This window comes from Hippoglossus hippoglossus, chromosome 22 (genome assembly GCF_009819705.1).
Source record: "Hippoglossus hippoglossus isolate fHipHip1 chromosome 22, fHipHip1.pri, whole genome shotgun sequence".
Taxonomy (NCBI): domain Eukaryota; kingdom Metazoa; phylum Chordata; class Actinopteri; order Pleuronectiformes; family Pleuronectidae; genus Hippoglossus; species Hippoglossus hippoglossus.
In genome coordinates, this window is record NC_047172.1 from 20,851,238 (window position 1) to 20,879,082 (window position 27,845).

General features: G+C 40.5%; 3 protein-coding genes across 3 annotated transcripts; 2 read left to right on the top strand and 1 right to left on the bottom strand.

The window, feature by feature from the left end:
* Positions 1–67: 67 nt before the first annotated feature.
* utp25 (UTP25 small subunit processor component) lies at positions 68–7,841 on the bottom strand. Its single transcript, XM_034576791.1, has 12 exons — positions 7,664–7,841; positions 6,992–7,031; positions 6,668–6,851; positions 6,345–6,581; positions 5,992–6,080; positions 5,483–5,893; positions 5,105–5,321; positions 4,814–5,016; positions 3,822–4,004; positions 3,476–3,585; positions 2,828–3,073; positions 68–1,740 (listed from the first exon to the last, which is right to left on the bottom strand). Exons 1-12 carry the CDS (start codon positions 7,762–7,764, stop codon positions 1,485–1,487), a joined length of 2,277 nt encoding a protein of 758 aa, XP_034432682.1. The 5' UTR covers positions 7,765–7,841; the 3' UTR covers positions 68–1,484.
* A 1,363-nt stretch (positions 7,842–9,204) lies between these two features.
* On the top strand, positions 9,205–10,308 carry grxcr1b (glutaredoxin and cysteine rich domain containing 1 b). The gene is made up of 2 exons (XM_034576313.1): positions 9,205–9,767; positions 9,949–10,308. Exons 1-2 carry the CDS (start codon positions 9,312–9,314, stop codon positions 9,991–9,993), a joined length of 501 nt encoding a protein of 166 aa, XP_034432204.1. The 5' UTR covers positions 9,205–9,311; the 3' UTR covers positions 9,994–10,308.
* Positions 10,309–12,074: 1,766 nt separating this feature from the next.
* LOC117756457 (transmembrane protein 151B-like) lies at positions 12,075–16,903 on the top strand. The gene is made up of 2 exons (XM_034576984.1): positions 12,075–12,701; positions 13,145–16,903. Exons 1-2 carry the CDS (start codon positions 12,624–12,626, stop codon positions 14,552–14,554), a joined length of 1,488 nt encoding a protein of 495 aa, XP_034432875.1. The 5' UTR covers positions 12,075–12,623; the 3' UTR covers positions 14,555–16,903.
* Positions 16,904–27,845: the final 10,942 nt, after the last annotated feature.

Genomic DNA, 27,845 nt, shown 5'->3' on the forward strand with positions numbered 1-27,845 from the left:
TGCTGTGATGGCCTTGTGTCTTCGTTCGACTGCGCTCCCTTCATTGGTTTCAGGGTCGAGAGATGAAACCCTATCAAACATGCAGTGACCCTGAGTAAAGTGGGCTCTAGTAAATCTTTAAATCATTTACATACACCGCCCACTTGCTTCACTCCCCGCCCCACAAATTCCACTCAAACATTTCGCATTAAGCTAAAGATTACGTGACGTTTCATTTCTTTCTCCTCTTCTTTCCACTTTCAGTATTGGCATTTGAATTACTACTTTAAATTCCTCTGGCTTAAAATTCCTGAAATCCTTTTCCAGGCCAGAAAAGCAACACAGTGAGTCATTTCAAGCAGTTTTATATTGGGTTTGCCTTCATAGTAACGACCATGAAAACAGACAGATCATTATTTCAGCAGGGACAGGTATTGTTACAAATAAGAACACTTATGTAATAAAAGAAATTACATATTTTACATTATATATGAACGTAGTAAAATATTTATTCTATAGGTTGAATCTGAAAACACACATCCAACTAGCTAACGGTGTTTATCACAACTTATCACAGCGTTCACCTTCAACCTGATTTACAAACCACCGGTGTTTTATGATCTTGTCACTTTGTAACTTAATGACAGATTCCAGCTACAAGGTGTTCAGCGTGTTTTTTTTTCCTTATGTGTGTTAGAGTTCATGTCACAAGAGGAAATCTTCTCAGGGACTGATCCAGTTATGCCTCACACAGCAAACCTCTGACACAGACCTGACGTCAACACCTGATCTACGGTCGTCGCAGGCCGTGTTCATACCTGGGCATTTAATAACATGGGGGAGCTCTAATTACAAGTGTGAATCCACCCACGATGCATCGAGGACGTGTGGACATCCAATCACTCGGACCACATTCTGAGGTGGTCTGAGCCACATGTGGTCACAACACAAGTTGCACAAATGGTGCAAACTGGCTTACTCCGTGTCATCTGAAAATTGTGGAAGCCCATAGAGATAAATTACGAGGGCACACACGAACACAAGAATTTGGAGCGATTTGGTTTCACTGGAAAACGCCATGGAAGAGACCCACTGTGTAGTGTTTTTGATGTCTTCTTCTTCTCTTCCATTCCAGCAGAGTCAGCAGAGGAGGTGCATTGCTGCCTCTGACCAGTTCAAAACAAGAGTTGGTCTTTGTAAACAGAAATTATCAACTTTTTTTTAGGAACAACGGAGAATTGGGTCCAGAAGTTCTCCACAGTTCAGTGCATGTCTGAAAGGAGCTTAAGTGATCACTGGAGATACATGTGGGGACACATTGTAAAACCAGCTGTGAACTGATGTGTACTTAGAGCTGTCCACTTCAGATCACCCAAGACACATTTTGATACCAGGTATGAACAGAGCCCTGGTGTAATGGTATCAACCTGATAAGATTTAACATGTCCCGTCGATATGTACTATGGTTTTAGCCTGGTGGTCCCTCTTTTATCTGTCCGGCTCCATCAGCAGGCCTTATCTTCACCTCCTGTAACGAAGAGGTGAACAGTCTTGTTGGAGTGCAGCATCTGTCCGGCTCGCTGCGCCCCGCTGATGGCAGCCAGTTTGTGGGCATCGTAACGCGAGTAGAGGGCAGTGCAGGTCCAGCTGCTCGCTTCTCCCTGAACATCCGATGCCAGCATGTTACACACCTCGCTGTAGAAATGGGGGAAGGAGGGCAATCCATAAAATATGAGGTTGCGGATCCCTTTGATAGTGTACCTGAAAAAAAAGAAATCAGAGGTCAGGGTTTCTGCAGGATTTATAACTTTTCAATTAAGACATTTTAAAGATGTTTTAAGAGGTTATGTTTTCACCACTGTCCATTTGTATGAAAGTTTAAGATTTCTAACATTTTCACCAATTTTCATAAGAATAATAATTCATAAATCTTGGTGAAAAATTTAAGGGACTATCTCTGAGGGTGTGCAAGTTGATGTTGCTCTAAACAAAAATCTGTATTGAACAGATCTAAATGTGGTTCCATAGGCTATATCCATACTACAACTTTTTCATTTGAAAACGCATCAACTCTGCTGTGGATATGCCTCTTGTCTAAGTCTGGAAACACTGCTGGCCCCATTTTGGTTCGAAAGCTCCGGTGCTTCATTTCAGTCTGGACGGGGCAGAAGCAGAGATGTTTGAAACGATGACTTAGACACTCATCTCACTCTGATAGTCTTTTCAGTTACGATGTAGCCTTAGCTGATTCATCAGGCTCCTATCACATAATTTCCAGCTGAAAAAAAATGCCATTAGCGTCGGCTACCAGTGTTGAACGCGACATAAATAATTATTTACAATCGTTGCTGACACGGTTGTCTTTGTTAACAGCCGTTGCACAGGTTATCTGCCTTTTTTTGAATAAAAAGAAGTATGATGTAACCGCAGTGAGGAAGGCTTTTTTCAGTCAACTACCTCAGATGTGTAGCAGTAACTATGTGGATTCAGGAGGGAATCAACCATTTTCATTATCGTCAATAGTTTTAGAAGAATTTCCAAATGATCATGACGATGTAGAACTTTAGGAGACTGTTTGGCCTTGGTGGAGGTCTACGCTGAACCCCTTAGTTCTTCACATATACATAAGTGAAGCACCAGGTCCAACTTTTGAACTCTGTAAAAGAGATGATGTAATCACAGATGGCGATGTCTAGGAAAGGTAATAAACACTGCTACATGATAAGGGGGAGATTTACCAGCAGATTGACCCTCACTGATATCTGATGAAAACACAAATGCCTCCTCAAATCCATCACAGAACCCAACACATGTGAAACTGCCTGATGGAGCATTAAAAACAACTGACCTCTTGTAGAAGTGGAAGCGTTCAGTAAAGAGCACAAACTGTCTCTCCCCGTTCTGGAAGAAGTGCCTGGCTCGGGACATCTCTGATTTGGTGGTGTACTCGCAGATGCTGGCAAAGTTGATCTCCTCTTTCTTCATGTAGTTGCGCAGTCGGACATAGTCGAAGTAAGAGGGGATGTAGATCAGAGTGTGGGACATAACTGAGTCCCTGTACTGAGGCAGCACTTTATCTAAAAAGAACTGAAATCTGTGGGATGGGAAAGAGTGGAAAGAAGACTCATTGAAAATATTGTTGGGAAGATACAATCATATGTTAAGACCTCCTGAACTAATTAATTTAAATGATGAATCAGATATAAACAAAGAAATCTCAAATGTCGACAATGTCTATATAATATACAAAAGATTAGTATGACTACTAAAAAGTTATCATAAAAACAAATCAAATAAAGACATTAAATGCCATGAGAGATACAGTACTCAAGGGATTACTGAGGATATTCTATTTTTTGACTTAAGAAAAAAGGTGACTGCTGCAAGAACACTCCACAGAGCACTTTAACTGAATGTCCGTCATAGAGACTCCATCTTACAGAGATGACATGGTCAATAGTCAGGCTGTGATGGTTCACCTGTGGGAGGATCTTACCGAGCATCATGGTCCATGAAGCTGTCGGAGGGGAACATTTGAAACACGTGTGGCAGCTGAACCATCACCTGACAGATGGAACCTGTTTTGGGCATGTTCTTAGTGACAATCTGAAACAGGAAAAACAAAAGGACTTTCTTAATTACTTACAAGTTCAAATGAAAATGAATAAACTGTCTACTACTGCCAGTGGCTTTGTGTTTTAACTCTCTACCTCAGAAGGTCAGTAAAATAGCCGGACAGGTTTATCTTGGAACATCTTGCAGACTGCAGTCAACAACCTCAGTATCTGTACTGCTGCAACAACTGAGGGTTGCCTAATAATGAGTTGAACTAAAGCGAGTACCTGTCCCCGGTAGTTTGCGCAGTGTTTGGTCAGGATGTTGTTGATCTGCGGCTCGTGAATGGAGCTGAACACCAGCGTCTGCCTGTAGTGTTTGGACCAGTTGTTCAGGCTCCACATTCGCACCCTGGAGAAGTCCACGCCATGGGAGTCCAGCGGCTGCAGGTTCATGTGCTTCATCACATGCTGATGGGAGTGGATAATGTCATGTTTTATAATAAATCAAATGTCACCCTCAATAGTGTTTTTACTGATTTATTACAGTTGTTGGTCACCCGATGGCACTACATTTCCCCGGCAGTGTGGAACTTCAGTAGATGCTCTGATAGAGAGAGGCAACCACGCAGTAATATGCCATTTTCTGCCCTTTCACTTTTTCCAAAAATCAAGGTCCAAGGAATTTGACCAGGCACACAATTTGTCCGAATCTTTTAGTTGAACATGATGTTAAGCTAAGCCGCTTGTCTGTGGTGCCTCCTCCTCATATCTTTGTTACTGGGCCCAAAATACACACACTACTGCTCAGATATTTTGGTGTCGTGATTGTCTGCCCAAGGCCGCTTTGCTTGCAAGTGTCCTCCATTTTCGTAGCAAAACAACGTAAAATTATTGGAATACTTTACTGATACAGTAGATCAAGAGGGTAAGGGCCAAGCTGATACTGAGCACCCTCTGCTGGATCACGAGGCAAACTACTCCAGATGGCCTGATGAGGTTCTAGGGCTGTATATTTTGAATTTGAATTTGAACAGGCACATTACAGTTTGAATATGAACTCTCCTCCCACATTCGAATGAATGTTTTATTTTCAAATAATAAGTTACGATGTTCATTTTTACTATTATCTGTTTTTCCTACCAATTTAGGCCTAAGTGCACATGAGTCTAAACTGAATGGATGTCAAATCAATGTGGAGAGAATCAAAATAAATAAATGACTATTTCCAAGAGGAAACACTGGTGACAGCACCTTCCTGAATCTGTTTGCAAACTTACCAGGATGTGCTCCCAGTTCTGCATGAGGAAGACATCTGCCTGGTCCATCACCAGCAGCTCAATGGAGGAGAGGAAGTCGAAGTCTCTCTGACTTTCTCCCTCTGCTCCCAAGACTGTTCGCAGGCCCAGGGGTGACGTAATGATGATGTCTGACGAGTAGAAGGGGGCGTATAGTCGCACACTGCTCCTTACAATGGAGACACCTGGTGAAGAGAGAGGACAGCAGCAGGGTCTCAGGCTCAAGAACTCAGGTTTTCTTAACGTGGGTCACATTTTATTTCCAAACTGTACCTATCCTGAAGTGATCGTCAACATTGCCTGAGAAGATGGCGCGGTAGTCATCCGGTCTCTGCATTTTGGGTGGCTCTTCATCCGCATCCTCCCCAAACTCCTCTTTGAACCTCTTCTTATTGCTGACCACGATCTTCTTGCCTTTGGTTTCCAGCAGGCTGATGAACGTCTGAACGACTTGCAGAGCTCCGCTTCGGAATGGCACCAGAATCAGCACCTGACACATTCATAAGAAAGTTAAATATTGCGCTTCATTTTATTTCAAGAAGATGTTTTATTGCCCAGCCATAATCATAAAGCAATTCATTATTTGTGATGTTTAGAAATAACAAATGAAGCTCTGTAAAGACACCAAATTAAATGTACACAATTGTTTACCTTGGGCCGGGTCAGACCTTGGTCTCTGGGTTCGTCCTGTGGCTCAGCTCCGGGTTTAGCCTTAGTTTTTGGCTCTCTTAACTGAGCATTGTTAGCAAGGACCTGGGAGTTGGCCTTCAGTACATGGTTGAGCACATGTAGACAGTATGCACTGCGCACCTGAGGGTGCTTATTCAGATGACAGGTCTCTGGGTAGTATAGATCCTTGTAGGAACCCATGAGGGCCAGCAGTTCTAGCTGGAAAGGGCTGATCTCTTCAGCCACATTCTTAGAATTGGACGTCTGGTTTAGATCTTTCCAGGAAGACTCCAAGAGTTTGTGGAAATCTGGGAGGTTTGTGACTTTCTGAGGGCCAGGGGGTCCAAACTTCTCCAGGGGACTGGTACAGAGCAGAGAGCCTAATTTTGGCCACTGAGTAAGAGAAACGCAAAGACAGAATATATAGTTAGGGTTTATTTCAATGAAAAAAATGTTCACTGGTAGATTTGAACAAATGATGTTGTTAATACCGTGATCTGAGTCTTTGTTTTACTGCCAGATGTTATCCTCTGCACATCTTCTTCACTGAGCTCTGTGTGTAAATGCTGTAAAAACATGTCTGCACAGAGAAAATAAACAAAGTAAAACAAGTTGTAGTCACATTGTTATAAGTTTTCTAATTCAGTGAAAAGTTGAGATTATTGCTTCCAAGCAGAGTCGTTCACGTCCGAATAGCGATACATCGAAAAATTATAAATGTCCCACCCCTAGTGCTGAGGCATAATAAAACCACTCAAAATGCATACTTTCTGAGTAATAATTCAATGTATTGTACTTGAAAAACCAACAGATAGCTTTTACTTTGAAGAGAAATTGTTCCCACCTTTCTCATCCTTGTTGTCTTCCTGCTCTGCAGTGTGCTCTTGTCCTCCTTCACCCATGAAGTTGTTCTCCAGACAGAACTGGGACTCATGCTCATTATCTATGAATTCTTTGTCTCCTTGATCCTTCTCCTCCCCGACAACCGCTTCAGTCTGAACTTCTTCTGCATCTGCAACTTCCTCCTCTCCCTCTTCTTCACCACCATCCTCACTCTCGTCTCCAACTCCATCACTGTCCTCTGTTATGAAAAGCACAATGGTTTTTAGACAAATGCAAATATAGTCACAATAAGACGTTCAAGTTTACTGGATATAAACAACTCACCTTCACCAAGAAGCTCTTCTTCCCCCTCCTCATGATCAGAGCTTTCCTCCTCTTCACTCTGGTCATTATCATCTTGTTGGCTGAGAGTTGACAGAAGTTTCTGGTAGGCTGTTTTATGCTCTGGTTCCTCCTCCTCCTCTTCTAGCTCATCAGGCTCAGCATCAGATCCCAAAGGGCTTGCGGGCTATAACAGTGGTGAGGACACAACACATTATTATTATAATATTGGAAGAGCTTGCATATGATATGATCTCTGCAGCAGAATTAAAACGGCACAACAATCATACATTGCATAAAGTGGGATTTCTGTGCAGTTCTACTCACCAGTTCCACTATTTCAGTTCGTTCAGGTTTTTCGTTGACGCTTTGAAAAAGACACACAAAAGGAAATGAATCAACTTAGAAAACAAACATATTTGAAGACAACAAATTAATAACCTTTGTTTGGGCTGCTTGAGGATCCACCCCTGAATTACTTAGGATGCAAAGAAGATTACAATGCAAGAGAGGAAAGCTCGTCCTTGAAAGTTCTGACAGAAGCCACATCGAGAACATGTGAGAGAAAGTGTGTGTGTGTGTGTATGTGTGAGTGAGTGAGTGAGTGAGAGAGAGATGTTTCTACCATGTGTAATTGAACTTTTTTCTTTGTTGCTAGCCATTTTGCTAAACAGCCACAGTAAAGAACCACATTAACAACTAATTTATTTTACATTGATCCTGTGTTGTTGGTCTCCTCGTGTGGGGTATTAGGGCACATTATAACCTGCTTTTAATAAGCGGAAGTATCTTCAAACCACAAAATAATGCATTTCAGCGAGAACACGTCGTTGTTAAGGTCGCGGACTTTATTAGCTTTGTTTCTGCTAACTACACACAACTGTAGCTAGCATCATGCGGCTAAACTGTGCCACAGCGGTGTGAGTAATTTAGCAGGTTTGCTAACACCGCAGCTGAATAGCAGCAGTCACACAGGCTGGAGTTTGCTGTGCTACTCACACATCATGGAACGGATGCTCCTCTCCAAACTCCTTCAAGTGTTTCTTCTGTTTCTTGGATAAACTAGTGAAAAGTTGCTTGTTCTGGCTCCTCTTCCCCATGTTGACACTGTGCTACACGTGTGTCTCCTGCTTCGGTGGTGGCTGTTGTGATTCAGTAAAACTGTCTTGGTGCCACCTATGGGAGCGGAGGAGAATTACACTTGCAGGTTTGTTTCTAATTGCGGGTTGGGACATGAGGAGAGGGAAGTGATCCACTTAATTTTGCAGTACATGCAGTCCAGGAGAAAAATATCATTACTGCTCCTCAGATAATATAACTGTCAAGGCCTGAGATACCAATTTATGTAAAAGTGAGTATTGTAAAATACTAGTGAAGTGCCCGTTGTAAACCTGCCTGTTTGTAATGTTCTGTTCTCTTGTCCTGTGTTAATGCTCCAGTGCTACTTCAGAATTATTCCTTATCATTAGTGATTCCTCCTCAAACAGTTCTACATTATATTGTCACTCTTTATTGTCTGTGTGCTGGATGTCATGTGCAGATCTTTTTATAAACAGTCTATGGTGCAGAACGAAGTTAGAAAACTTTGTGTTCATCCTACCTGGTTTATCCGCGATGAAGATTTTATATCATGTCATTGTCTAATGATAATAAACTGGTGTTAAATTTTCATACACTGCATGTCAGCTTTTTTCAGCTCTGTTAAACAACCATCACAATCCTCAGACCCAAGTTCACAACTTTTCTAAATAATAACCTTGTTATTCAGCTGGATATAAAAAATTGCAGCAACAAACAAACATTGTGCTTTTACTTTGAGGACAAATTGCAAGAGATTCTGTGAACATTGTTGCCATGAAGGAGATCAACACCTGTCAATCCGTCTGTGTCAGTCCGATATGGTGAAATCAGAAAATCAAATTTTTGACCCAAGGTTTTACCCAGGTACCGACCACTGCTGCAGTTTATCAGAGGACGTAGAAGATTGCACCAAATTCAACACTGCACTTCCCTGACCAATTAACAATACATGTACCAATTGTGAAGCCAATAAGATGAATGCTTCGCAAGAAATGTGCTCCACATACAGACAGACTAACGTTTATAAAATTATTAGGAAGATTAGTAGGTTACTAGGCATTTAAACAGGTTATTGATGTCTTTTTCTCATTTTGTCTTGTAAAGAAAAGGGCTATCTAATTCAAGTGTATTATTATTATTTTTAAAGTGAAAAGAAATCTGTGGATTTGTACGACAACCACCTTTCTACATACTCTGATACCTGAATCAAGCTGGTAAATATTGGATAAATTGGTGCTCTCAGGATGACTTCAGGGTCAGATGAGGGCAGTGGAAGGTTATCTGTAAATGTTCAGTCGAAACAGCTGAGCAGACAATATCCTGTGGAGCCTGTAGCCTATCTGCTGCTTGAAAACTAACCTTGATTAATTATTGAACATCGTAAGATCAGTTTACTGTTTGCCTGTTTTAGCTGTTACCATGGCAGAAGCTCATCTATTGTTAAACATATGGGTGTCTAGTTATGTACCCGTGGTATTTTCAGCTCCTTCTCACACGTCAATTAGGAGTTTATTGTTCGATAATTGCATCTCACTATGGCTTAGGCTGAAAGAGCTGGTTTTTCTGAATGGGATGTGAACATGTAAGACTATCTTGTATTTTAATGGAGCGGCCAAAGGTGAAACAGGAGAAAGAGAAGGCTGTGAAAACAGTCAGGTTTAGAGTGGCATCGGCCAACAGCGGCCGGGTCCTTACGGAGGTGTTCAAGGATGAAACAGCCTGGTGCGGCTCAGTGTCGGATTCTGTGGACTCGGACTGCACCAGCACCCCGGAGGCAGAACAGGGGAGCTCGCCTCCCGCCAGTGAGGCCAACAGCCACCTGAATGGACTGGTGGTGGAGACCGCTGTGGACGAGAGCGGCTGCGAACCCGATGACCTGCTTTTGTACGCCAGTGCCAAGAGGGAGATGCTCTTCAGCAACAAACGCATCAACATCTGCAGCAAGAATGGGACCATACGGGGAGTGAGGAACAAAGTGAGCGCAGGCCAAGTGCTTTTCAACAACCTCTCCAACATCTACCCTGTAAGTAGCTCTGCCACTGGTGACATAGGTGTTTCAGAATTTCTATTTGAAATTCAATTTATTGCCAATTAATTCTACTATAATCAGACAATGTGCAAAATGTATCTCTCTCAGAGTTGGAGGTAATGGTCTAATGGGAAGTATTGATGATTCTATATTCTATATTCTCTTTCCTTTTAAGAGTTCCCTTCGTCATCAGAAAAGGAGACCCTGGGAGAAAGAGTAAAGAGATTGGAACACAATGTGATCAAATGGAAGAAACATCCCTGCATCTGAAATGTTCTTGTTTTAAACAAAGACTCCTCTCTTATACTAACTATACTAATTTACAAAAAGAAATTCCTCATGGTCTAATGTTATGACCCCCATATAACTATAGCTTTTCAGATCAACAATGCTCAAGTCTGCACACGTTATTGATTCAGATTCAAAATGAAGTTATAGATAACCTGCTGTAATGCAGTTGTGAGCACATGGATGCATTTTTTAAATTTGCGTAAGATGTGTAACCTCTTATATGATTTATATATGTGCAAAACAAATGAAAACTTTGAAATATGTGCAACAGTTTTTTCATGTGCTACTTAACCTTTAACCATGCATAGACCCCCCCTTTCACAGACAGAAGGTAAATTGTAACTTAAAGCTTAACAAACTATTTCAATTTCACTCCACCCTCTCAGACTTTTCAAACCTTTCCAAAACGATTTTTGTACTTTTTCAAGACGTTGTAAGTATAATTTTAAACCTGAATTTAAAATGATTTAGTGTCTGTCACGGTGTTTCATTGAATTATGTAAACATATATGTTTTTTGTAAGCATTTTTAAATGATGATCATACTGAATGGGTATGCTTCATATTATATTTAATCCATATTTCCATATATAAATGGTAGCTGCATCAACCTTCCTTTGGTTTAACAGGTAGATTATTTCACATTGTTGTATTACATGTTTGGTGCAATAGTTCCAGGCAACAGTTACATTTATGAAGTATATTACACATAAAGTAATCTAACAGTACCTATGTAACTGCTGGTTATAAAACATTATTCCAACAGCTATACATCAGTAATGGAAATTGTTTAGTTTTTACATTTTCTCTTTGATGCCTCCTTAAATATGTGACCCTCCAAGAACTAACAAACTCCTTTATAAGACATTATTTATTGGTCATAAATAAACAACCAATAAATATGAGACTAATGAATGCTTTAAAACATAATACTTGAAAATACAATAAAATGTATATATACGTGAGGGATGGGGGATGCACATGTAAGGTCGGAGGTCTGTCCAAGTAAAATGTGCATAACTCAGTGAATTTTCAACTGATTTGCAAACTCTTTGTTTTGTTACAAATGTCTGATGTGTATGTGTGATATAGAATGGAATTGGTTACACTTAAATGAGGGTTTTCATACAAAACTATTTGATCTTTTCTAGATGATAATATAGAACAATTTCAAAAATATTCAAGATTAAGTAAGTAAGTAAGTAAGGTTCTAAGTACAGTCTTTTAATACTACATCTAAATGCCTGCCATGGTGTAATTTCCAGTATTATTATGGAAATAAATAAAAAACTTCAGTGTGTAAGATTTAGGTGAAAGGGATCTATTGGCAGAAATTGAATAAAAAATAATTCTAGTGATGTTTTTACTAGTGTGTGATCATCTTAATTGTCCAAATTGTTGTTTTCTTTACCCCAGAATGAGCCCTTTATATTGAAAATACTTTAAATACCATGTTTTTTTACAGTAACCTAAACTGGACAAACTAAACATCTTTAGAGTTTTTATGACAACTGAAGGCTTCCACAGGTTCTCTTTCATATTTGTAAGAGGAGGATGAGGTGAGGGGTAATCAGCTGCAACATGCAACTTCACCACTAGATGTCACTAAATTCTACACACTGAACCTTTAATTCAGAAAATAGAAATAACTACAGCAAACACTGTGTTTATATATTCAGTGTCTGGTAGGCTTCATAATGTTCTGGACATTTATACATCGACAGCAAAATATCTCCTTCTTCGATAAACTGAATCTAATCAGTAATCTGTAGTTCACTGGTTGGGTGTTGCCTCTCTACTATTGTGTAAGTAATAATAATAATAATAATAATAATAATAATGATAATAATAATAATAAGAAGAAGAACAATAACACTACTACTACTACTACTACTACTACTACTGCAACTACTACTACTACTACTACTACTACTACTACTACTACCACTAATAATAATAATAATAATAACAATAATAATAACAACAACAATAATAATAATAAAATGGTACTGGTGCTTATGGACTGAAATGCCCGCCACTGCTCTAATCTCCAGATTAGTACAAGGTGTTTTTTGCTGGACTTTCCCTTTAAGTGGCAGATTTGTGCAGCAACATCCCACCGTGCACCTGCCTCAGTCAGCAGCAGGGACAGCGACCCTCTGTCCCCCTCCTCACTGTGACGGACAGACAGAGAGTCGGTGGTCTCCGAGGGGCAGGGCACCTTCATTTTGTAAAGACGAGCCGCTCACCCAGCACAACCTGCGATCATGTTACTGCGGCACTGACGGCCAGGATGCGGGCTTTCCTCTAGACACCCCCCCGCCTTTTCTTCATCTTCCAGCCGCCGGACAGATCCACTTATTACAGGGCTGTTGTTTATTCCCCCACCGATCATCATGCCCACTGTCCGCCTGCCTCGGGCTTTTCTTCTTCGGGTGCCGAACCTCTGGATGATCGCAGTCTGACGGGTCTCGGCGGAAGGGACGCTGCAGAGCAAGGTGGTGAGGTCTCGTCCTTCTCCACGCCCTGTCATTATCACCATCAACAGCTGCCCAGCACCATGTCCCCTCCAGCATCGGCTGCCACGGCGACTGAAAGCAGCACCACCACCGTTTTCGAGGAGGACACTAGAGAGGAGGTATTTTCTCACATCCACTATATGAGCAATAGATGCCTTTTTGTTTTGAGCTTTAATGGATCCATGCATGATGTGCAGGCTGTAACACACCGCAAGTGCATTGAAAATTCACATTATCTTATAGCCTGCAGTAAGAATTGTACAATATGTTAAAACCAGCATCTCCTGTTTTTCACGTCTCATTTGAGTCTTAGTATTTACTCTTACATTTTTTTTAAACCTGTCAACCTATTCAGAACTGCAATAAAAATTGCATGAAAATATGCTCAGAGTAAAAATAACTTTATGTGCGTGACCCAGTCATTGATTTTAGTAAGTGTGTTAAGAAGCTTGACTGTGCTAACAATGTTGCAGGGTGCAACATTACATTTAAGATTTCATAAATGATCTGAAATCCATCTATATCATGCTCTCTTTTGTTGTTTTGTTTCTTTGTTCAATAGCAAAGGCCCCTGAAGCAGTCCCTGAGAAAGTCTCTGTGTCGGGAGAGTTTCTGGAAATGCCTGCTTCTCTCTATTCTCATGTACGGCTGCATGGGGGCGATGGTTTGGTGTCATGTCACCAAGGTCACCCGCCTCACCTTTGACAGTGCCTTCAAAGGGAAATCCATGATGTACCATGACACCCCCTGCTCTGATGGCTACATCTACATCCCTCTGGCCCTACTGGGCATGCTCTATTTAGTCTACCTTGTGGAGTGCTGGCACTGTCATGTGAAGAGTGAGCTGCAGCACAAGGTGGACGTGGAAGGCATCTACGAGCGTGTCCAGAGGATGCAACAAGCCAAACCCTGTATCTGGTGGAAGGCCATCAGCTACCACTATGTTCGCCGAACTCGACAAGTCACACGCTACCGAAATGGGGACGCATACACGAGTACCCAGGTTTACCATGAACGAGTCAACACCCATGTGGCTGAAGCGGAATATGACTACAGTCACTGTGGTGTGAAAGATGTTTCAAAACAGCTGCTGGGCTTGGAGAAGTCTGCTCTCACAAAGATGCGGTTCACCAAGTGCTTCAGTTTTGCCAACGTAGAGTCAGAGAATTCCTACCTTACACAACGTGCAAGATTCTTCACCGACAACGAGGGCCTTGATGACTACATGGAAGCCAGGGAGGGCATGCACCTGAAAAACATTGACCTGAAGGAGTACGTCCTGGTGATGTCTGACCCAGAGCACCACCCCTGGTATCTGTCCCACTACGTCTTCTGGTTCGTCTCATTCCTCACTTTCTCCTGGCCTCTCAGAGTCTTCACAGAGTATCGTACCGCATACGTCCACTATCGTGTGGAGAAGCTCTTTGGGCACGATTACCTCCCGGTGACCCCATGTGACGACCGGCCATATTGGCGTCGCATCCCTCGTGTTAACACAATTGACAGTACTGAATTAGAATGGCACATTCGGTCCAACCAGCAACTTGTGCCCAGTTACTCAGAGGCTGGTCTGATGGACCTGGCCCAGGGCCCGTCCAGCTTCAGTGGGATCCGTCAGAATTGCGAGCGCTGCCATCGAACCATGAGCTGCTCCTCTGTGTTCTCCAGGAGCGCCCTCAGCATCTGCACCGGTGCCAGCTCCCGCATCCCCTTCAGCAGCAGCCGATTCTCCCTGGCCCGTCGCTACGGCTCCCAACGCAGCTGCTTCTGGAGGAGCGGCAGTCTGGATGACCAGGAGAGCCCCAGTGAAAATACCCGCTGTCTATCTGAGCGTCTCGCCACAGACGACGAGGAACCCCCAGACTATAACGATGCACTCTGCTACCCAGTGCTCATTGTCCACTGCAGCGAGAACTGCCACCACCACAGGTCGTTTCACAGACATGGCTCCTGTGTGGAGACGTCTTTATAACTATGCAGTCACTAACGGAGCACAGTGGCATTTCTGTAGCATTCAAACACTTTATAAACACTTTTCTTAATGTGAGGAACACCGATTTATGTTATATTGCTATACTATCTGAAACAGATGCCTGAATCCTGAATGTGTAGATCACTAAAGCAATAACAGTGATTAGAGGGTTGAGAACAAAGTGACAATGGATTGTGAACCACATTGTTATAGTGTATTTGCTTGGCTTCCTATGAAACTCAAGAAAAGACTGTTACTGTGTCTATCATTGCCATAGAGTGTAAGATCTCATATGTGCAGTCCATATGAAACTGACACTGACTCTGCAGTTACCTCATAAGACCTTTTCAGAGGCCACGGAAGAGACGGACAGGTTTAAACAGCTCCTTCATTCAGTGAGATCTCACAAACAGAAACACATCAGAAATGAAAGAGAAGGACACATCAGATAAAGCTGATTTTTATGTTTTCACAAGTACTACTGCTAATTACAGCAATATCTGAGTATCAAGTTAACTGCTGTATGTTGCACTTAGGCACATCACAGACATTCATTGTTGGAAACCTTCGATTGAAGTCCTGGATACGTTCACTCACTGTTATACTGATATGAGATTGAAACAAAACCAAAAAAATATTATTTCACTCTTGTGAAATGAAATTCTATTTCACTTATGTTGTGGCAAAGTGTTGTAAATTACTTTTTGGTGTACCTCCTTAAAAAAACAAAATAAGATCTATTTGCTTAGTCACTTGAGTTAGTGACTTCCTACATTTCCCACAATGCCCTTTGACAACTGCAGACAACAGGTTCAGGTTTAATTTGAACTGTTGGTGGAAAGCAATATAAAGATACAAAAAAGAGCATGTGTTGTATTTAAGAAAAATCTAGGACTTGTGCCCTTTACTCAGCATACACCTGTCGTGTTGCTGCATTGCATTGTGGGTGATGCGCTTCCTCTACAGTGGATTTCTCCCTGTCTGACTGTCGACTGTTGGTGCTTTATGGCAGCTGCAAAAAGAAACATCCCTGACTGTTGGATGTTGATGGACTAACATCTTGAACATGATGTTTACAGTTGATAAACATGTTCAACCACAAATCTCCACTGTGGATGTCAAACTTAATCTGCAAGGAAATATGAAACAGCAAAACTTAATCAGAGAAGCTTTTAATGTTGTGAAGGTGTTTCAGGCAGGATTTCTGCTTTCATATTTGATTCATTTGTCTTGACTGACCCAGAAACTGGAGCACACAACTGGGTCATGAGCCTTTTCCTTGACCAACTAAGACATAGCATAAACGTCCACCATCCATGATAACCTAAACAAGTACTTTAGTGTTTCTTACAGTTTGTCTTAAATTGGACTTTTTTGCTGCCCACTGCCACGATACAACCTTGCCGGGCAACTCTGTGACAAGCGCATAAATGTGTCAATATGTCATTTCCTTACAACCAGACAAGATAAGGACAGGTTTACACTGCATCTGCTATACATTTGAATATGAGTCACGACCATTATCATCTGACAAACAACTAAAGATGTTGTGGATTAAGGTGCATAAAGACCAAGAGCTTATTAAAGACATTATCAAAGTTGCATGATTTCCCTCTGCTAAGATAATGTGTTTAAAACTATGAAACATACCTGAATGTAAACCACCAGCATATATGATATACTGTGGTATATGTCCCATATATGTCTAGTAAAGGATAATGCTCCATTTTTAAGATGTAAAATGAGGATTTCACTGTCTGGCGTGTACTGAATGTGCTCAGAGAGGCAAAAACACAGAGCACACCGACATATCACCATGTTTTCTACAGAGACTTTGGATGTTGACATCTAACTTATAAATAGGATCACTGACTCTTTTTGAATCGAGTTTACAGGCTGTATATGCAAGGATGTAAATGCACTTACGTTTACACGTGGACATCTTACGACCTTTGTAATACTGACTTTTTGTACAACACCTCACAGGATCATATTGAATGCATCCTAGCAAATAAGATATTGTTTTGTTACTTTGTTGTTTGCTTTCAATTATGTGGTGACACAAGTATTATGCACTTGAAATGACACTCATGGACATTATGAATTGTAGTGAAGCTGAATGTTGGTGTAAATCCCCTTAAAGTAATAAAGTATTCAATCTGTAACAAGTAAATAACAGCTCAGACATGAAACAATACACAATCACTTAAAGCTTCTTGTAAAATGTTACATTTTTTCTTGTTGTCATTATAATCAAATGGGCTGTATAAATAACTAATCAGTTTTAAAATATGTATTCAAATATATCTTATGCTGGATAAATAAAAGTTGCAATAAAAATGTTAAAATAATAAACCCATGGTTATTTAAATAATGTTGCTGGCTTGGATCCTCAAACTGGCTGATATAGTTTGGAATAGCCTCATGGACACCAGCAGGAAGACATTTTAACATTTCATAGCAGAAAAAGAGGAGGTATAAATATAAAAATATATATATATATATATATATATATATACATTTTCGAAGCAATGTTCTGCTCCAGAATGCCAGCTGGAGTTGTGTCTTTAACTCATGTGTGAGGTGATTGATGGTGAATTGCCAGTTGCTGGGTCATTTGCCCCAGAAAAAAAGTTATGACTGATTAAAGTCAGAGGAGATGAAAAATAAAATAAAATAAATGTAGTAGAATGAAAGTAAAATACTGAAAATGGAAATACTGTAGAGCAACTGTATTCAACTACTTTATCACTCAGATAATTAACAGCAGGGAGAGACAGACAGTCTCTTCAAACTTCTTTGTTTGGTCTTCAAACCAATCCCAAAATTGAATTTGTATGACTCAATCACTTAGGTTATCAACAACTAATCATAAAGTTTGGTTTACACTCATCAATTAAAGTAAAACAATTTATATATAATCCTTTTAAATCTTGTAGTTTCACTGTGCTTTCTAAAAAATAGATACTAATTCTAAATTGATCTTACATAACTTTCTTAATTGAGTATCAATATTATTTTAAATTGGAAATTACAAATTTGACCTAATCTTTCTTTACACTCAATTAAAATCATTGTTTTGGCCTTTAAAGTTTTGTTTACTGTTTTATCCATCACCCTAATACAAACATTGCTTGAGTGGCATTGATGTTTGCAATGAGACCTGTCTTACAGTGTTACTGCACAGGAGCATTTATTTCTACAGATAAATACAATCAATAAGCTAATGCGTGTTTGGATACAAAACACTTGATGAAATATGAACACATATTAAATTGTACAGAGTAAGTGACACACATCCACATGTTGCTGTGGTTGTGACATGTGTCAGAACACATTGAAGAGATGATGGCTACGTGCCAGCCAAAGAGAGAAGCTGTTTGCAGCTTCTGCATTCACACCCAACTAATAACAAGTCTTTTAGCCAAGATCTCAACATAGTGCATCTTAATGTTGAAATTTCTCGCCTCACATAGTGAAAGTAAAAGCTAATGCTAAGCTACCTGCAATTAGATAATATCCCTTGCCTCCCAGAGCGATTACAGGCGTTGAAGGCGTGATTCAATCTCTGATGGACTGAGGTGTGTTGGTAGAAACCACCAGTCCTTTCAATACTCCCATCTTGCCGATTGCAAAACCAAACTTTTTTTGCCTGAGAGAGTATAAGTCTTGAACAACGTGCCTCCACCTAAGAAAAAAAAGGAAATGCTCTCTTTCGTGGGAATGGCGAACTATTCTAGACACTGGATCTAGGAGTAAGCTGCCATGGACTCCACCGTGTGCACTGCCACGCTGCAGGCTGTGCCGACCACAGCACAACGGACAGAGGAGATGGACAAGGCTTTAAATGACCTCAAAAGTGCTCTCCCCAGCGCCCCCTGCCTTGGATTCCCTGACTAGAGGCAGCCATTTTGACTGTAGGATTGTGACGTGAAAGGTTATGCCACAGAAACATCATGGTGCAGAAACACAAGTCTCATTACCGCCCTGTTGCAAACTACTCATCATGCTTGTATCCTGTTGTTGGCACCATCGTCTGTCTCAGGGCTGTAGCCGCTGTCGCTCTCAAGATTGAAAAAAAATAAATTGTTTTGGATCATGATTATGTGGTTCATGTTCCCCCAGACGCCCATGAAGAGGTGACGTAGAAGGAAACAGGGGGTGGTTCTTCATCCTCCTCCTAATGAGTAGTCCTAAGAGGAGGAGTTTGTTCCAGTAACTTAAATGTTCCACACACAAGAAACACTATTCGAAGTGCACACAAATATAATACAAAGAGCTAAATGAACTGCTAAGCAGAATAACTGATGACAATCACACTGACTTGGTTCAGAGGGGATGGAACAAAGCAGACTTGACTAAAACCATGAACCTCTGAGTTCCTATGAGCAAAGAGAAACACGCAGATAATGACATTTGACTGGATCTGTTAAAAAATGCTGAGTTTGATGCATTCTCCAATGTTAAATCCCATTCTTTCAATAAAGCTGATTACAGACCTGTGGCTGATGAGATACCCGACCCAAAGCCTGACACTGATTGGACGTTTCATAGTTAAAGGTAAAGGTAAATTAAACGTATCTTTCTGAGAAGACGATGGAGATAGCAGGACTTCACCCCTGTGGGTGGGGCCATCCATGTTTGTTTCTACCTGAGACAAATCCCTAATGCTTTCCATGATTTCTGTTACAAGTCTTACAAGATTTCTAATAATCAGACAATGAATTCATATAATTCTAATAACTGAGTTTCGGTTGCTTTATTCAATTCAACCCTATTCAATTTTATGCAATTCATAAATAGAAAAAACACACACACACACACACACACACACACACACACACACACACACACACACACACACACACACACACACACACACACAAGATCACTTGAAAAGGTGAACTTGTATGATTATGCCATAATATTGTTATTTTATCAGTGGTTTGAAATGGTTTGAGAGTTATGACAATAATATAATATAACGCAATAATTTCTGGAACAATATGTCGTCCAACAAAATTTGCTATTGTGACAGGCATTATTCCTAATGCACCAATTTAGAGGTTTCCTTGCACAGTTACACATGTCCAAGCAAAATTGGTACTGTACAATGATATATCCTTCACTGAATAGATATTGAATCAAATCAAATTGGGACCTTGTGAATTGGAATTGATTAATAATAGACAAACACTTCAACAAACACTTGAGAAAACACTGACATTTACTTTAAAAAGCTAGGTTACAATTTACACACTTCTTCGTTCTTTGTAATTTTAAGAGGGAAATCCTCAAGTAAAGTTGACTTACTAGTAAGAATTAGTAGATAAAGACTACCTAAGTAAATTTTACTGGCGATTTTCACCCTTTGATATAAAATACACTCACATTTTGCTAGTAAATTTTACTTTGACTACCTTTGCATCTAATTTGAAAATATTGAAATTAACTACCTTGTATTTACTTAATATGTTTCTCAGTAATATTTACATATTATTTGATGTACTTTACAGCACTATTCTACAATGAATTACACACTTTTTGTTCATCATTTAGTCCTTTTAAATCTGAACATAGCTCTAATGGTCCTCCTGGGGAGCTTGGGGAACCTTTTAAATAGGTACTTCCTCTTTTTGACAGATGCACCTTTATCAGGTGAACCATTGGGGGCCAACGTCTCCTCAGCTGGATCATGCCTGACATCTTGATCAACAGCAGCTTCCTCTTTAGCTGGACCACTTTCTGCTCCAGCAGCTGCTGTTTCTTCAGGCAGGTTTGTGCTGCCTTCAAATAATAGAGGACTGGCTGAGTCTGAAGAGAGGATGCCTTGACAACCCACAGCTTTGGGTTTCCCTTCAGACTTCTTGTCAGATATTTTCCCCCGAGGGTCATCAGTCCTTAAAACCAATATTTTCCCAAATGAGGCAGCCAGGTATGTGATGCCGTCATCGGAGAAACCATCCTTCAAGACCTCCTTCAGGCAGTCCATTTTTTTAATTGAACCCTTCACACTAAAAAAAATCATGACTCAATTAAATAAAACTATCAATTACTATCAATTAATCAAATCATGCATCTATTCAACTCTTTTGATACCAAATCACAGCCACTTACTACAAGCTGGTGTCTTTGTCCCCCATTATGTGTGTCATGGTGATAAATGGGTGCTGAAGAGCTTCAGCAGGAGTGATCCTCTGCTTAGGGTTTGTGTGCAGAAGACATTTCAGGAGGCTCACAAATTCTCTGCGATCCAAAAACTCAATGTAATCCTGAAACTCTAGGTAAATCTAGATTTGAAACAAAGAAGATTGAGTTCAGAGTCTTCAGTTTATCTGCTTCCTGTCTCTCAGTGACAGAATAAATTCTTATGAAATATACTACTTACTGTTTCTAGCTGATCCAGGGACTGGACAATAGGCCACTTCTTTTTTGGCACTATTCCAGTTACCTTCTTCAATTCCTTTTTTGGGGTCTACAAGAACAGAACTTATATTATACACTTCTTCCTGAATCTGTTAATCATTATATACTGTTTTCTGATTAGACGATCAAATAACGTTAACAGCTCAGGAAAAGGCAATGCAACATTTACATGTAAGTACCTTCAGTGTCCATGCCTTGTTCCATTTCACCTTGAAGAACCTTTTAGTGAATTTTCCAGCTTTGAGGAGTTTGTCAGCTGGTATGCCCACCACACGAACTATGGACCTCATCTGGGAGGAGAATATAGAATCACATCAGCCAACATACTGATTGGGTTTGGACATTTTTCTGGAGCAGTATGTGAGAAGCTGTGCAGTCAAATCTAGACATATTAGGTTACTTACCATCTGGTACTCGGAGTGTACATCAAACAGGTGTCTACTGAGGTACAGGAATGAAAGAACACACCCAAGACCCCAAATGTCTATTGCCGTGGTGATGGGGAGGCCCAGGGAGACTTCAGGTGCCCTGTTTGTTGAGTACAAGATCCACAAGAGCTATTAAGTACATTATCAATTTCAAAATGTGTACTGAAAACTGACCCGGCCTCTCCAGCATCATTTACAGCTGAACAGCAAACATGTTCAAAGAATAGCTTTGCAAATTGAACCAACCTGTATCCTACGGGCATGATCTTTATCCCACGTTTTACTTGAGAGGTCTTACGTGACATGCCAAAGTCAATAAGTTTGATTTTGTAGGGCTGTTTCCTGTGGTTAACCAGCATGATGTTATCTGGCTTCAGGTCACAATGGATGATTCCAAGTCCCCTCAGGGCATCCAAGGCTGTCAGCAACTGCAGGGACAAAGGACAAAATATAGATCAAACACATGACATCAGAAACATGATTTATGACTCTCTAATATCTATATCCTAAGTATACTGACATTATTTATATATTTCTTGTATATTATACTTGTGCATCACCACACAAGGATTACCTGATGTGCTATTGGGCGTATCTCGCTGACAGACAGTGGCTTATAAAATCTGTTTTTGATAAGCTGCTGGATATTCTGGTCTAGCATTTCAAAAGCTAGACACTCATGTCCTTTGTGCTCAAAATTTTCAAAGAACTCCACCAGGTTCGTCTTCCCCGGGTCGAGAACGCTCAGGGCCTTTAGCATTTTGATCTGTGAGAGGTAACATAGATAAGAGAAAGCATGAAATCAGAAATTCATTTATTGACAGAAATTCTATTAAAGAAATTGATTATTGTGTAAGTGGCATGACTCACTTCTCTTTCTGTGTCTTTGCATTTCTCAGCTTTGGAAATCTTGAGGGCCACAACCTGTTTCGTGATCAAATCTACGCACTTGGCAACTTTTCCAAAGTATCCTTCACCAATGAAACACTGGATGAGGTAGGTACTTGTTTCGCTGTACAGGATTTCGCCATATTGTACGTCGAAGTCCTTTGACATACTCTCTTCTGTGAGAAAGGAGGAGAACGTGTAAAGGTCACAACATGGAGTTGGTGGGGCTCATTCAGTGAAAACAACATGATACAGTGCAAACATGCAGCTGAAGCCTTCATGTATTTACATGTTTCGTTTCTGTTCTATGACCACATGAAGATGAGTAACGTGTTAAATACTGAATATAGAGCATAATGACAACAATTCTTGCATTTAAAATTGTAGTTAGTATGTACATTGTCAAAGTAGTCATTGTGGTGACAGGATGTCAGTGATATATTATGTTATAGCATTTCTTTTGCTGATTAAGCAGCATGTAAGTATTTTAATTTACATGATAATTTTATCTAGCTATAACATTGAAAGTACAGTACTTGGTTTAATAATCATCATGCAGTCGGTGGATCTTAAATTTGATGATATCTTGCCTAAAAATGTATTTTCCCCCACACATGCTTGTGCTTGAACAGCCTTCAAATAACTTATTCACAGGTCCTGCATTGCTTTCAATGTCTTTAATCTATTCCACTTCAAATGCAAATGAAAGATGAAAGGCAATCAATGATTTTGTTGTGGCTTTGTTACTGACCCCAAACAGTTTACTGTTATAGATGGCGGTAATACACCTTGATGTTGGTTGCCATCCCGTCAATAAACTGAACAAAGAAGAAGAAGTCTTTTTTGGAAGAAGAAAGAACATCTTCATTTTACAGTGCAGTGTAATGTTGCACTACAGAGTCTGAAGTATTCAGGTATATTTGTTAGAAAGAGATGGATAAAATAATGAAGATATTGAAGAGATTGAAAAAGTTTTAAAACAGTAATTCTAGATGCTGCGAAGCAGTCAATTTCTGGAAGTAAAGGAAGAATGAAGAGAAAGGCAGTTCCTTGGTGGAAGCTTTCAGGATCTTAAGAAGAACTCATACTGTAGGATTTAATCAAGTAATAAGCGCAAGCAAGGGTTGGGAAAATAGTACAAAAAGCAAAAAGGCAAAGTTGGCAATCTTTTTGTAATACAATTTGGAGATCAACACCTGTGGGAGAAGTTTGAGGCATGATTAGGAGACAACGGGAATCCGAAGGAAATGGCAGTATCCAGTACTGAAGATGGGGGAGGATGCAGTAGTGTCTGATGAAGAGAAGGCAGAGATGATTATGAAAGCACTTATTCAAATCAATAGTTCTGTTAACTTGATGAAGGATGGCAAGAGTGGAAGTGCAAGGAGATCAACTCATCCTGGAATTCTTGAGAGAAGGGACGATACTAACAGAACAATGGATGCTCCATTCACTTTGGAAGAAATGAGGAGAGCAATAGAAAGATCTGGGCTAACATCTCCAGGGAAGGATGAAATCAGTTATGCAATCCTAAAGTAGTTACGTATGGTAGCATCACCAGGGAAGGATCCATCAAATCCAATGAACTATAAGCCAATAGCACATCATTATATGGTAGTGGTAATGGAAAAAATGATTTGGTAAATATTGCCATTTTATATGGAAAGCAGAGGAATCTTATCTTGCCATTAGAGTGGATTTAGGAGGGGAAGAGGGAACATGGACCCGGTCATATGCTTGGATCAGGAAGGTATATGGTGGAAAAATGGTACTCCTCATTAGTCCAATATTGTTTTGCATTATGATTATTGATGTTATTGAGGCAGAACCTTGAGGGACCCCAGTAGTGAGTGGACAAGGTTCTGACACAGATCCTCTCCAAGTTACCCGGTAGGTAGGGTCTTTGAGGTAGATCCTGAAGTGAGGAAACAAGGATCTTCTGGTTCGCCGTTTCAAATGCAGCAGAAAGGTCCAGAAGGATGACCATAGAGGAGAGAGAGGCTACTCTAGCAGTGTGAAGTTGCTCAGAGACAGCAAGGAGGGCAGTCTCAGTTGAGTGGCCTGCCTTGAACCAGACTGGTGAGGGTCAAGAAGGTTGTTCTTGTGAAGATTGGAGGAGAGCTGGTTAAAGATATCACGCTCGAGTGCTTTGGAGAGAAAAGGAAAGAGAGAGACATGTCTGTAGTTGTTCACTTTAGATGGGTTGAGGGTGGGTTTCTTGAGGAGAGTGTTTACTCTGGCCTCTTTAAGAGAGTTAGGGAAGTGTTAATAAGATGGGTAAGAAAAGAAAGAAGGTCGGGAGCAATATACTGGAGAGTGTGAGAAGGAATGGGGTCAAGGGGGCAGGTGGTTGGGCGGGTGGAAGTTACCAGGGTAAGAACTTGATTGGGAGACAGGGGGATTTGAGGATAGAGTAGGGGATGAAGATCAAGATGTGGTTGATAGAAAAGGTAATTTCAGAAGGTGGGTTGGAGAATAAGGAGCGTATGTCATCTATTTGTAAAGCAGTTGACAAAGTGGCTTGGTAGAAGGGAGGAAGGAGGAGGGGGACTGGGGGGGGTCAAGGAGGTTAGAAAAGATGCAGAAGAGTTTTTGGGGTTGGAAAATCAGGATTGTATTTTTGTCTGATAAAAAGAGATTTTGGCTGCAAAAATAGAGGTAGAGAAGGAGGAGAGAAGAGATTGATAAGTGAGCAGGTCTTCACGGTGTTTTGATTGCCACCATTTCCTTTCTGATGCTCGCATAGTGGCTCTGTAGGCGTGCACCAAGTCAGACAACCATGAAGCTGGGGAGGACTTGTGCACCTGTCATGAAGTAAGAGGACAGAGAGAGTCAAGAGAGGAGGACAGAGTAGAGAAGAGAGTGTCTGTGGCAGAGTTAGGATGCATGAGTGAAAAAGAGTCAGATAAAGAGAGGGCTGACAAAACAGATGAGGCCAGAGAGGAGGGAGAGAGGGAGCGAATGTTGTGACGGACAGGTACACAGGTAATGCACATTGATGTAGGTTGCCACCCGGCAATGAACAGAGCAAAGGAAAGAGAAGTACAGCAGGGGTCCACCCGCCAGTGGACTGAGCAAAGAATAATAATATTGCTTGTGCTGAATCGTCTTCAAATAATTTCATAGGTCATGCATTGCTTTCAATGTCTTTAATCTGTTCCACTTCAAATGCAACTGAAGGATGAAAGGCAATCAATCATTTTTTTGTGGCTTTGTTGCTGACCCCAAACAGTTTACTGTTATAGATGGCGGTAATGCACCTTGACGTTGGTTGCCAACCGCCAATAAACTGAGCAAAGAAGAAGTATAACATTTTTGGACGAAGAGTGAACATTTAAATTTTCCAGTGTTGAGGCATGATTAGGAGACAACAGGAATCAGAATATACAAATATAGTAGGTGGTGGTAATGCACCATGTTATTGATGGCCACCCAGCAATAAACTAACCAAAGAAGAAAGAAGAAGTATTCCTTTTGTGGTGAAGTTACATATTGCAATCCCCCACCCCCTCCAACACACTCACAAACACAATTTGAATGTGTCTCTGCATTCTATAGGACAAATGAAAGGACCTTTGTATAGAAGTTCATATAGATCGAACAATGATTTCTGGGGTTAGGGGTTACCTGCACCAAATTGAGAACACTCATACATATCAGTCTCCTAAATATGCCTGACTTGACAGGATTTTAAGTAATCCTTCCAACTAACAGACAAACAAACAAAGGCAGAAGAAAACTTAACCTTCTTGGCAGAGGTAATAAACATGAAAAATATGAGTCTTATATCTGACATATCATCAAAACTCTCCGCCATGACCCAACAGTGGCTCAGGAGGTAGATCGTCCTTGGCGCCCTTGTCCTTGGGCAAGATACTGACAGCTGTGTGTGATTGATGTGTGATAGAGAACGTGTTGCACATGCTCTGTATGGAGGTGTGTGAGAATAGGTGATTGGCAAAGCTTTACTGTAAAGAACTTTGAGTGACCAAGACTAGAAAAGAGCTATATAAATACAGATCATTTAGCATTTAACAGTCCTCTTATTAAACCACATTTAAATTCACTCTTTTCCAGATCTCTATTCGGATCTACACCTAGTTGCCCTCACTCATAAATATCTAGCATGCCTCATTTTTTCCATCAAGATCCATGAACTTTTTTCTGAGAAATTAACAAAAACGTTGAAAAACGTTTTCGCAATGTAAATGAAAGAGAAAAAAATATCCTGGATCTGCCTCCAGATCCCAACTCCCCTAAAATCTTATGTCCCGGAATGGCAAGTTAGACAGTAAGACATGAAAAATAAAAACTAGGCACATAATATGGGGAGGCAGACACAGAATGTTGCAGATTTGGGAGAACAACAGTGGTCCCAGGTTGACCTGGCAATTGCTGAATAAGTACAATATTGTCCAATAAATATATAAAAAACTAGAATAATGCATATGATATGAGATTTGAAGATATCATAAAAGAACAGCAAGAACCCCAGCACCCCCATCGGACCCCCCTGGCCTGAGTTCAGAAGGGTAAGAACCGGAACTCAGAGTAAATGGGGTGAGAACTGACCAATAACATATTTGGCTTTTCTCACAACTTGTTTGTTGTCCCAGTCGATTGGCTTAGCTTGCTGGACCGCCTCCAGTTTACTGCTGATGTTCACCATTTATGAAAGTGCCATTTTGTATTTGACACTCCCAACCAACAGATTGCAGAACAAGTTAAAGCAGGTTTAATAAGGATTTATAGAAAAGAGTCACAAGAGTCTTATCTACATTAAACTTTGACAGTTTACGTTGGTTGCTGGCCTTCTGTTTTCATCATCTCTACATTGGCGTTGAAATTTATGTTGTTTTGTCTTTGCCACATTGAATTTCAGAACTTTCTGATCAATCCAGTGCAAAAAATCTTCAACAACAGGACTATAATTGCTTTCCATGATTGGAAGAGACTGCCTGCCCCCTGCCTCAACCATCACCATTACCCCCCTGGTAAGAATTATTGAACCCATTTATCTTTTCACTCCTGTGTCTGCTTCTGGGTCCAGTTAAAATATATATATATATTGTGTATACCGTGCCATCGGTGGAAAACAGTGGGTACGTATATCTGTTGCACAACTGTTTATAATATAAAGTGGAACAGGGCGATAAGGCCAAAAATGAAGACAAGATAAACATTTTTATATCGGTCGATAATGTTACAAATAAATGGGACAATATTGTTTCATGTGTTAAGTGTAAAGTTTTTTTAAGACTGAAGGTTGTGGTTTTAAACTCTTATTTATGAGCAGCGAATGACAAACACTTGATAAACAGCAAAACATTGTACAAACCTGGGGTAGATCAATTATGTGTATGTCCTCACTGTGCTTACACAATGGATAAACAGTAACTCAACATAAAGTGAACTTGTGTTATATTGCTATTGATGATAATTATATTGCGATAATAATTGATATTTATTTACAAGCCCTAATATGTCCTCTGTTGTTCAGTCATACTGAGCCACAACGTGTGTTGTTCCCCTCCTGTGCGGCAGGTGGC